Source organism: Muntiacus reevesi, chromosome 4, assembly GCF_963930625.1.
Source record: "Muntiacus reevesi chromosome 4, mMunRee1.1, whole genome shotgun sequence".
Classification (NCBI taxonomy): Eukaryota; Metazoa; Chordata; class Mammalia; order Artiodactyla; family Cervidae; genus Muntiacus; species Muntiacus reevesi.
In genome coordinates, this window is record NC_089252.1 from 2791102 (window position 1) to 2802931 (window position 11830).

Consider the following 11830-nt stretch of genomic DNA (forward strand, 5'->3'; position numbering starts at 1 on the left):
ACAAAGAAAATCCCTGGTATTTCTCTTGGAAATAAACACCCTAATGGGTCAGGATTTTCAGATTTTCCACCTGGGAGGTTAACGCCCAGTGGGTTCTGGTGTTAGCAACATGTGGTCACAGCTACAACATCATCACTCGTGCCCAGAGTGAGGCTGGAGTTGCTCACACCCGCCCTCCAGAAAAGAGCGCCCAGGCGAGAGTCCCATCCCAGAAGACTCACTGGCTCACGCTGCGCTAGCCCAGAGGGCTCGGCGCTCACTCTCTTCACGGGGCTCAGCTGCCAAGTTCCAACTACCCTGACACATCCCACCAGAGGCACTAGAGTTCAACCCCTGTGTACCAGAGGGATGCTGCCCGCGGAAACATGATCTAAAATACCTCAAATTCCTTAAGATGCAAGACCACTGGGGGGTAACACTGCCTGCCAGAGAAAAACACATCGAGACGTGGGAAATTGAAAGAAAGTCATATTTTAAGATTATTTCTCTGTCCACTCACAAATAATTTCATTAGATTCACTAGACAAGCTCTCACTTTCTCTCATCACCTAACCATGGCTAGAAATACTACAGCTAAAAACAAAACATCAAAATCTTCATTTACATAATAAGCAATGTAGGAATAAGAAAGAATGCTGATTTGACAGTTCCTCCAGTTTCAACGCTCACATTTCCGACATCCTTCTTATAAATACATACCTTGTCATTTCGCTCGTGATCCCGCATGTGGCGTTGAAACTGGGACTCTTTTGGAAAAGATAGCAGACAGATTTCACATTTATGGAAGTTTGGAACTTGATAGTCATAATTAGTGTTCTCCGCATTCAATGTTAAAACTCCATCTATAAAATTGCATAAGTATAAACAATAAATACCAGTTGTTATTCTCAGCACATAAATGAAACTAAATTATCCTGTTACTGTTACAAAACCAAATTATGTCAGATTTATGAGAAATTTCAGATGAAATTAATGATACCTTAAATTTCTTAAATGGACATGTTTTTACATTAGAAATGAGACATGCTGTGATGACTGAGACAGAGATGACTATGCCCAGGGTTTTTAGAAACCTGAAACTAAACTCCTGAGGCTTGATACCCACTCAGCAACATACAAAAGCCATCACATTTCTTAACCTTGCCTGCCAGTTCAATACTGTTTCTAAGTCACAACAAATCAGGAGGCACTTCTCCACTTAGTCACTGTGAGAGTTCATCAATAATCCAGTTTCTTAAATCACTCAGTAAACAAAATGCTAGTAGAAATATAAAAGCTAATTCACTAATTCAATCTACCTCTGAAAGCTGCTGCAAAGCAAGATGAAGTCAAGAGGTAAAAGCTTCTGTTCTCTTTCACAGCTGTAGTTCATGAGGTTTTAAAGGATTGCAGTGCTACAGACAACCCTCAGGCTCTACTGCATGTTTTCTATAAACCCATTTAGGTTAATAGCTATAAATTTAAAGTGTTTAGTCCCTCAGTCTTGTCCAACCCTTTGCAACCCCGTGGACTATAGTCCATTAGGCTCCTCTGTCCATGGGATTTCCCAGGCAAGAATAGTGGAATGGGTTCAGTTCAGTTCAGTTCAGTCGCTGAGTCGTGTCCAACTCTTTGCGACCCCATGAATCGCAGCATGCCAGGCCTCCCTGTCCATCACCAACTCCTAGAGTTTACTCAAACTCATGTCCATCGAGTTGGTGATGCCATCCAGCCATCTCATCCTCTGTCGTCCCCTTCTCCTCCTGCCCCCAATCCCTCCTAGCATCAGGGTCTTTTCCAATGAGTCAACTCTTCGCATGAGGTGGCCAAAGTACTGGAGTTTAAGCTTCAGCATCAGTCCTTCCAATGAACACCCAGGACTGATCTCCTTTAAGATGAACTGGTTGGATCTCCTTAGCCATTCCCTTCTCCAGGGGAATTTCCCAACCCAGGGATCAAACCCGGGTCTCCTGCATTGCAGGCCAAATAAGAATAAACATGCAACAATCACAAAAATTTACCAAGAATGTCATGAAATAAAGATGTTCTGCTGCTGCTGTTAAGTCGCTTCAGTCATGTGCGACCCTGCAGACGGCAGCCCACCAGTCCCTGGGATTCTCCAGGCAAGAATACTGGAGTGGGTGGCCATTTCCTTCTCCAAAAGATGTCCTAAATCTCTTCAAATCTTGAGAGTAAGTACTCTAAGTCTTATAATTTGGGCACAAATACATAATGCATATTAACTATACAGAGACAGAAATATGGCACATATAACTCTCTATATCCAAATTGACCTCAAATAGTAGAATTCAGAAATTTGGAGGTAGGGCAATGGGTTAATTTTAAGATTCAAAGAAGCTCAGGAAAGTCTCCTATGTGGTGAACACAGCACTCGAGTATTTTCTCTAGACTTTTATGTCCCTATCTGAGCAGACAGCCTGGAGCTCCTGCCTTGGCCAACAGTCCCCGGGGGAAACAGCAAAATCCGCCTGAAAGCAAGAGCCATGAAACTCCCATGAATGGGAGGTGGGGTGAATCAATGCTGGAGACAGAGCAGAAGGGGACAGAGAAGGTGGACAACAGCTTCAAAAATTCTCCTGGCAGATCCTCAAGTAAAGCAAATTCCAGCTTCAAGAAATCCTAATGTTAATTCAAGAGACTGTAACTTCATTCATAAGCAAAATGGATTGACTAAGGGAAAGATATTCATAACTTCTATTTATTCTTAACTCTATCCACATCCTTTCCAAAGCCCATACACTCAAAATCTCTACACTAAACTAATAACAAAATGTTCTATAACTCCTCAGGTCCAAATAAAATGATTGCTGGGACCACATTAATATGCTGTTTCCTTTGGAAAAGTCTGTTATGGAAAGAAACACTGAAGGCATGAGTGAAATACGTGTTGACAAACATGTTGTAAGAACTCAGGAGCCAAGTCTTTTAACCTAAACACTGAAAATGGTATTTAAAAAGCCCCTCAACTTAATTTCTAAAATGCAAAACTAAAATGCTATTTCAGGACACAGAGTAAAACAGTTTTCATAGCTCCTATGTTGAAACTACACTTAATATGCTATCTAAAATTGAGAATTAAATTGACTGCGATTGATAGATAAAACCCTAAGGGACAAAAAAAGGTATATTTAAAACTGAAAAATGATGTCATTTTGCTTATTGATTACAACTTTTCTAGAATTCCAGGCAGTGCACCCAGATGCTCCCCTCACACATACACACCCACCACTCTTCAACTGCTCACCCACCTCCTCCAACTCTCTAGCAAAAGGAAACAAAAACTGATCAAGGAAGATCAGTAACTGAACACTTCACTTTCTTGAGAAAAACCTGGAGACCAGTTTGAAGATCAGTTTAACTCTATGTACACAGAGACCCTAAAGAGCACATGAAAACAGCTGTCTTTCCACCGCCCCAAATAACAGAAGGTCACAGAGTTCTGCAGATTAAGTAAGACGCTGCTTCCTGCGGCTGCAGCGACAGAAGTGTAGGGACCATCCAGGAGCGCGGCCATCTCTATAACAGGCATCCGTGCTCCTCAACACCCTATCCGTCATCCCATAATCATGCCATGCCGTGACTACCCAGAGTCAGGCCTGGCTTGTGACGAAGGGGACAGAGAGTTGGCTTACACGCTGCTCTTCCCTGGAACAGGCCTGCACATCAGGCTGGTCCGCTCACCTTGCCAGCAAAGGTGGTCCACTTTCCCAACCTGAAGGATCAAGGTCGATCTCTTCTACACAAAATGCCTATGATGTGATACCAGATTCCAGCAAGGCCTACTGCATTCATAGCGTTCCCGGGATTTAACTCATACTTGCATCCCCTGACTAAAACTATTCGGTACTGTGCATTTAAGATCTCAGCTACCCATAAATTCTGATGAGGCATTTTCAGTTTCTAAAGTAACTTTGCCCCAAACTTTTAACCTGATTTTATTTTGTTTTGAATAAGAATTTTCCCAAAATAGAGCTGAGCTCCCTATCTTCTGCTCTCAACAGGCACCTGCCCTACTTCCCTTTTTCCATCTTTCCCTACTTTCCTCCAAGAACTAGCTCTCTAGCCATCAACTGCATGCCCTCACCGCGTCAGCCTCTGACCCCACAATGCTCTGTGACGTCATCAACAGGCCTCTGTGAAGTCTGACAGTCACCACCCCTACTTCAAATCTCTAACACCTTGGCTACTCTACCATTCTTTCCCTCTTGTTTCCTTTAATAAAACGAAAAATTCTATTTTCTTTTCTCCAATTTTCTACTGCTCCTCCCATCTATGTCATCATTCCTTTGGGCTTTTTCAGGTAAAACTCTGTGAAGCGTTTGGGCCCATGGATTCTTTCTGCTTTGTCACTGCATCTCCAAATCTTTGCACGGGGCCTGGTGTATAATGTGTGCCTTATAAATACTTGCTAAACACATGGAGATGAGACCAAAGCTAATGACTTTTTGGTCTCTTCCCATTAGTTTGAGGCTCCCAGGACCAGTATGCCTATTTCCACTTTTAGCCTCATTGACTCACGCCCTCCACTCGTACCTAACTTAGCTTTAACACCCTTCCAGCTTGTCATGTATCCACCAACTGCTCTTCTTCTGCTTATATATTGTTGACCCTTGAATACCTCGAGGGTCAGGGGTGCAGATCCTCCAATAGGTGAAAACCCAGGTAACTTACAGGTGGCCGTCTATATCCACGGTTCCTCTGAATCCATGGATTCACCAACCACGAATATATGGTACTGGAGTATTTACTACTGAAAACAATCCGGTCCATTGTATAAGTGGACCCACGAGCTCAGACCCACCTGTAAACTTTGCTACTAAAGAAAGGATTTAAATTCATGTAGATGTACATTCAGACATACATGTACATTATCCAAATTTAACAAAACTATACAACATTAAAATCATAGCAAAATAAAGCCCTAGTTATCTACAGCCTCGCCTTCCAGCTAACATACCGAATTCTAGGCTCAGGGTCTGAATACAACCGAGCTTTTCTGAGGAGGATTCAGCCCTGCTGAGTGTAACAGCTCCTATGACAATGGAAAATGTTAATTTCTGCACATATACAGAATCATCTCTGGTTGATCTGTCTGCCGTTCTGCTTTTCATCTCCGCAAACGTACAGCTGATGGCAGCGCTGCACCAGCACTAGGCAGGCCACAGAGCGCTGTGCAGACCCGCGAGAGCTCAGCCCAAGAGGAGTCCCGGGTTCGTATGGGCAGTGCCTGCCCGGTGCACGCCCTCTCTAAGGATCCTACAACAGAGGCGTCCACAGAAGGCATGGGCCACAGGGTACAGGACATGGAAAAGCAAAGAATGCCGGACTGGGGGTCATGAGAGCAGTCTCGAGGCAGCCGACCATTAGTGAGGGTCTCTGCAAACCAGACCACCATATGTTTGCATGCGGCCCACTCTCAGGGCTGCTGTGAAGATCCAAGTTACAAAACATGAGAAAGAAAAAACAGCTTTCAAAAAGGTGAAATGCATGTCCAAGAGGACGGTTAAAATTAAAAAGTCAGACAAAACCAAGGACTGATGAGGATATGGAACAGCTGGAGTTTCATATACTGTGACAAAGACTGAAATTGGAAAACTGACCAAAAGACGTCAGGCCTGAGAAGATATTACCAATGACTTCACCTAAAAAAGTTCGATAAATGGGCAAGACTAATCTAGGTTGTGCAATACCAGGACAGTGGTCAGTCTTACAGGGGTACTGATCAGATGGAGATTTCTAGAGTGCTATAATATCCCTTTTCTTAACCTAAGAAATTACATTTATAATCATATGAATTATTATTATAACCTATATAAGCTGGGTGCTGATTATATGAGAAAGCTCATGTTGTGAAAATTCACTGAACATAATTTTCATTCTTCTCTGTATGTTATATTCCAACATGAAGTTTACTCAAAGTAAAGTAACAGAACATGCAACTTTCCTTTGTATTCCTGTCTTTCCTTCCAGACTGGGGTCAACTAACCAGTGTCTAGCCTTTCGGGTAAACTCAGCTTCACAGAACATAGCCACGCTCATGGGTTACGTATGACCATGGTAGTTTTCTGGCTGCAACAGCAATTCTGACTTACAGTAAAGACCTTAACGCCCACAAGGCCTAAAATATTTACCATACGGCCCTACAGAAAAAGTCTGCCAGCCCTTGCCCTGGCCAGGAAACCAGGACTCCACACCCGCCAGCCATTACTACTGCAATCCCTGGAATGGCTGTGACCTTCCAAGCTCTGAAGCACCACAGTGACGTTCCAGAGTGATAGAGGCATTCAGGGCTGGTATACACTATCCCTTACCTACTACAATAAGTAGCCTTCATATTTACTTAGGTATAATCTCTTTAAAACTAAGACCTCTATCTTAGTCACTGCATAGAAAGACTGGATGTTCCCCTAAATAACAATTTTCAGATATTAACACAATAAAAGCAGTTATCTCTGCATTTCACCATTCTGCCAGATACCTATGTATGCACTTCATGCCTTTTTACCCCACCTGCTAAATGTTCTCTGCCAAGCATTTTCAATCAACGCAACAATGAGCACTAGGAAATAATGATTAACAATCACCTATTTCCTAAAAGCATGCAGAGATAGTGTTTTCTAAGTATGACAAGCATACCACCAGCAATTTGTAAGGCGATCTGAGGCAGCATAACAAGAACTCACAATTTTCCTGGCTAGGTATTTACAAAGTCTTAAAGTATACTTGAAATTTAGATGAGATACTAGCACATAGACAGACATATGGACCAATGGAACAGAATTAAAGAGTCCAGAAATAAACCCACACCACTCATCACCAACTGATTTTCAAAATGGGGGTCAAGACCATTCACTGAAAGAACAGTCTCTTCAACAAATGGTTATGGGGACAAATGGACATCCACATGTAAAAGAATGTATGCGGACTCTTACTCCATACCACACACAAAATAACTTAAAATGGATCAAAGACTTCAATTTAAGGAACTAAAGCTATAAAACTCTCAGGAGATAAGAGGGAAAAGTTTAATGACTATGTAGTGACAATGAGGCTTACTTCTTTACTTATGGCCTGTGCAGTGCTTAGTCGCTCAGTCGAGTCCAACTCTCTGTGACCCCAAGGACTGTAGCCTGCTAGGCTCCTCTGTCCTGGAGTGGGTTGCCATGTCCTCCTCCAGGGGATCATCCCGACCCAGGGATCAAACCCAGGTCTCCCACATCGCAGGCCAATTCTTTACTGTCTGAGCCACCAGTGAAGCCCACTTATGGCCTAAAGCTAAGTATTACTTTAAGAAACATTTTTATGCTACCAACAAGGGATGACTCTCCAAAGCATGCAAATAGCTCATACAGTTTAATATAGGAAAAACACAAAACAAAAAAACTCAATCAAAAAATGGGCAGAAGACATAAACAGACATTTCTCCAAAGACATAGAGAGGGCACATGTAGAGATGTTCCATATTGCTAATGATCAGAGAAATGAAAATCAAAACCAAAATGAGCTATCACCTCATACCAGTCAGAATGACCATCATCAAAAAGTCTACAATTGCTGGAGAGGGTGTAGAGAAAAGGGAACCCTCTTACACTGTTGGTGGGACTATAAACTATAGAGAAAGTATGAAGGTTCCTTAAAAAACTAAAAACAGAGTTGCCATATGATCTTCCAATCCCACTCCTGGATGTATATCCAGAGAAAACTCTAATTTGAAAAGATATATGCACCCCAGTGTTCACTGCAGCACTATTTACAATAGACAGATGGCCATTAACAGGGGAATGGATAAAGAAGATGTGGTACATATATATGTATATATATATGTAGGTATAATGGAATATTATTGTGTTGTGTTACTCGCTAAGTCGTGCCCGATTCTTTGCGACCCCATGGACTGCAGTCCACCAGGCACCTCTGTCCATGAGATTTTCCAGGCAAGGATACTGGAGTGGGTTGCCATTTCCTTCTCCAGGGGATCTTCCCAACCCAGGGATCAAACCCGAATCTCCTGCACTGCAGGTAGATTCTTTACCAACTGAGCTATAAGGGAAGCCCTTGTGGAATATTACTCAGTCATAAAAAAGAATGAAAGAATGCCATCTGCAGCAACATGGATGGACCAAGAGATTATTACACTAAGTGAAGTAAGTTGGAAAAAGACAAATATCACATGATATCATTTTTATGTGGAATCTTAAAAAAAAAAAGATACAAATGAGTTCATTTACAAAACAGAAATAGACTCACATTGAAAACAAACTTATAACTATTAAAGGGAATGGATGGGGGAGTAAATCAGGAATTTGGGATTAACATATACACACTACTATATATAAAATAAACCACAAGGACCTACCGTGTAGCACAGAGAACTCTACCCAGTATCTTGTAATAAACTATAATGGAAAAGAATTTGAAAAATAATGTGTATAATAATCACTTTGCTGTACACACGAACCTAACACAACATCATAAATTAGCTTTAGTTCAATTTTTTAAAACTGTTATCAAATTGCATTTTAACAAAAAAGGAAATATTTTTGAGCAGGCCTCCTCCTGGTCATTTTTGGAGGTTTCAGCTCTGACATCACTTTCCCTGGGAAGCCTGACTTCTAGTGGTTGTCAACTGCTGCCATAAAGTGTTCCTGCCATCAGAAAACACACACTGTCCTGGGAGCCAAGGCAGAGACTTTGTCTCTGTTAACCCTTGTACCCCTAGCCCTCAGCACAGTGCCCACCTATGACAAGAAGTGCTTTAAAATACTTGTTGAAGAAATGAGTTAACCCATATGCAGGGTGTTATACTGATCACAGCAGAACAATGTACTGCACACTTTGGATTCAAATGTAAATTCAAACTCAACTCTTGACACTTACCAGCTGGGTACACCTTCCACATCACTTAACCTGTCTGAGCCTCATTTCTCTATCTGTAAAAATCCCCACCTACCTTCCAGGTTTTTCTTAGAACAAAATTCACAATGTGTGACACCAAAAAACAAACAAACAAATTTCAGATCATGAAAAACATTAAAATCGTAAATTGTTAGTGCAATGGTCCCCAGATCTTTTCGTTTCAGGACATTCTTAAATATCAATGAGGAGCCCCCAAATCCTAACTTTATATGGGCTATACATATTGACAGTTGCCCTACTAGAAATCAAAGCCAAACAACTTTCAAAACACTTATTCACTGAAAAAATATGCTAACAAATATTTTTATGAAAAACATACTCTTCAAAAACAATAGGAAGAAGTTTTCACTTTTGCAAATGCTTTTCAATGTCTGGTTTAATAGAAGGCAGGTGGCTCCTCACATCTGCCTCCACATTCTCTCGTTGTCTCTGAGTGGAATTCACAATAGGTGGCCTCGGCCACCTTGACTCCTGCTGAGTCAGCAGTTTTGCCCCCAACGGCCTGTTTATGATCAGTGCAAATGATAACCGAGTGAAGAAGTCCAACAGTCTTAGCACTACTAAGAAAACAGCTACCTTGCAGACCCCTAAAAGTGTCTCCAGGAACGCCCAGGGGTCGGTGAATCACACTTCCAGAACCACTGTGGTAGAGAATGGCTGATGGGGGCGGGATTAACCTTCAGAAAGGTCTGAGGAGGCTACTCCTAGAAGCCGAAGCACAGGACCCAAAGACCGAGCCAGGGTTGGGTGCTCAGAATAGGGGTGCGGAGACACACCAGCACCGTCAACGAACAAAGGGCTGAGTGCAAGGGCAGAGAAAGTAGAGTTGGACAAAGGCCGGGCCAATGAGGGTCCTGCCCGGCGGGGATCTTAAGTTAAAGGGGTGAGAGACCCTTCCGATAGTTTGAATCCGGGTGTGGCCATCTCATTTACGTTTTAGAGCGCTGCCTCGGGCTGACAGGGGCTGGGTTTACTGGACAGGACAAGCAGAGACCAGTCAGAAGGCTCCCACAGAAGCCGAGGCGATAACTAGTGGGCAAGGACTCACCCTGAAGAGGGGAAAGAGGAAGGCCAACTGAAAACGCGTTTCTGAGGAGAAGCTACAGAGCCATGGGCCGTCACGGAGAATAGGATAATTTTTTTTTTTTTAGTTTGGGACTTGAAAAGCCAGGTGAACAGGGAGTGATGTCACTAGTTTGACGGAAAAGACTGTTGGAACAGGAGGTCCCAGCCTTATCCCAATGCAAACTGTCTTTTTTCTCCACCGTAAACCTTCTTCCAAGTAGACAGTTGAAAGACACTGCACTTTTATTTTCTGCAGAAGTCGTTATCAACAAGAAGAATCAATAAACTGCACAGAACAAGTCCTGAAGACCTCCTTCCAGACTGCATCCGGCACGCGCACGAGCTCCGGGCGGTCAGGACCCGCCCCGCACCTGTGCGGGGGCCGGCCCCGCGGGTCTCGGCCGGGGGGTTGCGCCCGCCGCCGCCCTGAGGGTGCGCCCGGCCTGCTCTCGGCCCCTGGGGCTGCGGCGGGCACACCGGGACCCACGGCTCGGCCGCGCTTCCAGAACCCCGTACCCCCGCTCCTCAAGCCCGGGCCCCCGGGCAGCGCGGGCCCGGAAGGCAGCGCCCCCGGACGCCGGCCCCGCCGCCTCGGCCCCACGTGTCAGCGGGGGGGCCCCCGCACCGGGTCCCCCCCGCCGCCGGGGCCGCCAGCCGCCCCAGGGCCGGCGCTTTCTCCTCAAAAAGGGCTCCCACGACCCGCGGGAGCCTGGCCGGGCGGGCGGGGACGCGCGAGGAAGACGCGGGAGGGGGAGGGGAGGGCGGCGGCGCGCGCCTCGCCCCCGGCCCCGCCGCCCGCCCGCGCGGCCCAGGAAAGTAGGCCCAGCCCGGCGGAGGGGCCGGCCGCGCCGCGCCGGTATCATTCCGCCCGCGCCCTTCGGCCCGGCAGTCGGGCGGCGGCGGCGGCGGCAGCGGCGGCTGGCGCCTGACGCCGAGGGGCGTCCCCCCGGGGCCCCGGGGCCCGACCCCAGCCCGCCCTGCCGCCCCCGGCCCGGCCCGCTCCCGGCGTCCCCGCGCCGCATCCGGGAACTATATTCGCGCGGAGCGGCACAGCGCGGCCGGCCGGGCCGAGGCCACTTACCGGTGTCGCCGCGCGCCTTGCTCTCCTTGGGCTTCGGGGGGCGGCCCCGCGGCATCGTCGACGGCGGCGGCGGCCCACCCCTCGGCCGCACACACACTCACACACATACACTCGGCGGAGCGCGCACGCGCGGGGACCGGCCGCGGAGGCGCGGCGCGCGCCCGGCCGGGTGAGGGCGGCGGGCGGGGCGGCCCGGGCGGCCGCCGAGCCCCGGGCGAGCGCCCGCGGGCCTCACGGCGGGAAGACGCCCGAGCGAGCGGACGGGAGAGTTCGACCCGCGCCAACTTCGGCGGGTTCCATGGCCCGGCGGGCCGCACTAGGGGCGGGGAGCGGTGCCCTGCGCATGCGCGCTCCGCCGCTCGGGCCTGGGCGGACGGAGGGCGAGCGGCCGCGGGCGCCGGGCGGCGGGGCCTTGGCGCGGGCGGATGGACACCCTGGCGGGCGGGTCTCCAGAGGTTCTGGGCAGCCGAACTCACCCGGCTGGTACAGCCATCGGTAAAGTAAGTGGGGGGAAAGTATGTTGGTCGTTCTGTCGTGTCCGACTCTCTGCGGCCCCCTGGACTGTAGCCCGCCAGGCTCCTGTGTCCATGGCACTCCCCAGGCAAGGATACTGGAGTGGGTTGTCATGCCCTCCTCCAGGGAATCTTCGATCCAAGGATCGAACCCGGGTCTCCCGCATCGCAGGCTGATTCTTGATCTTCTGAGCCAGCAGGAAAAGCCAAAGTAGGGAAGGTGCACTTTTAAAGGGCAGAGGTGGTGAGAAGGAGC

The 11830-nt window shown here is 47.0% G+C and overlaps 1 protein-coding gene across 6 annotated transcripts in view; it reads right to left on the reverse strand.

Annotated features, from left to right (window-relative positions):
- The window catches only part of ZNF236 (zinc finger protein 236), a 68481-nt gene extending 57133 nt beyond the window's left edge, over window positions 1-11348 (reverse strand). For 4 of the 6 annotated variants that reach the window (XM_065932280.1, XM_065932279.1, XM_065932278.1 and 1 more), the window contains exons 1-2: window positions 11063-11348; window positions 700-842 (exon numbers count right to left, since the gene is read on the reverse strand). In XM_065932280.1, the coding sequence (XP_065788352.1) occupies window positions 700-842; window positions 11063-11117 (198 nt within the window). In that variant the 5' untranslated portion in view covers window positions 11118-11348. Of the gene's footprint in view, window positions 1-699; window positions 843-1298; window positions 1585-9964; window positions 10218-11062 lie in introns of those variants that run through there. The other 2 variants (XM_065932281.1, XM_065932282.1) reach the window with 2 other exon arrangements.
- Window positions 11349-11830: the final 482 nt, after the last annotated feature.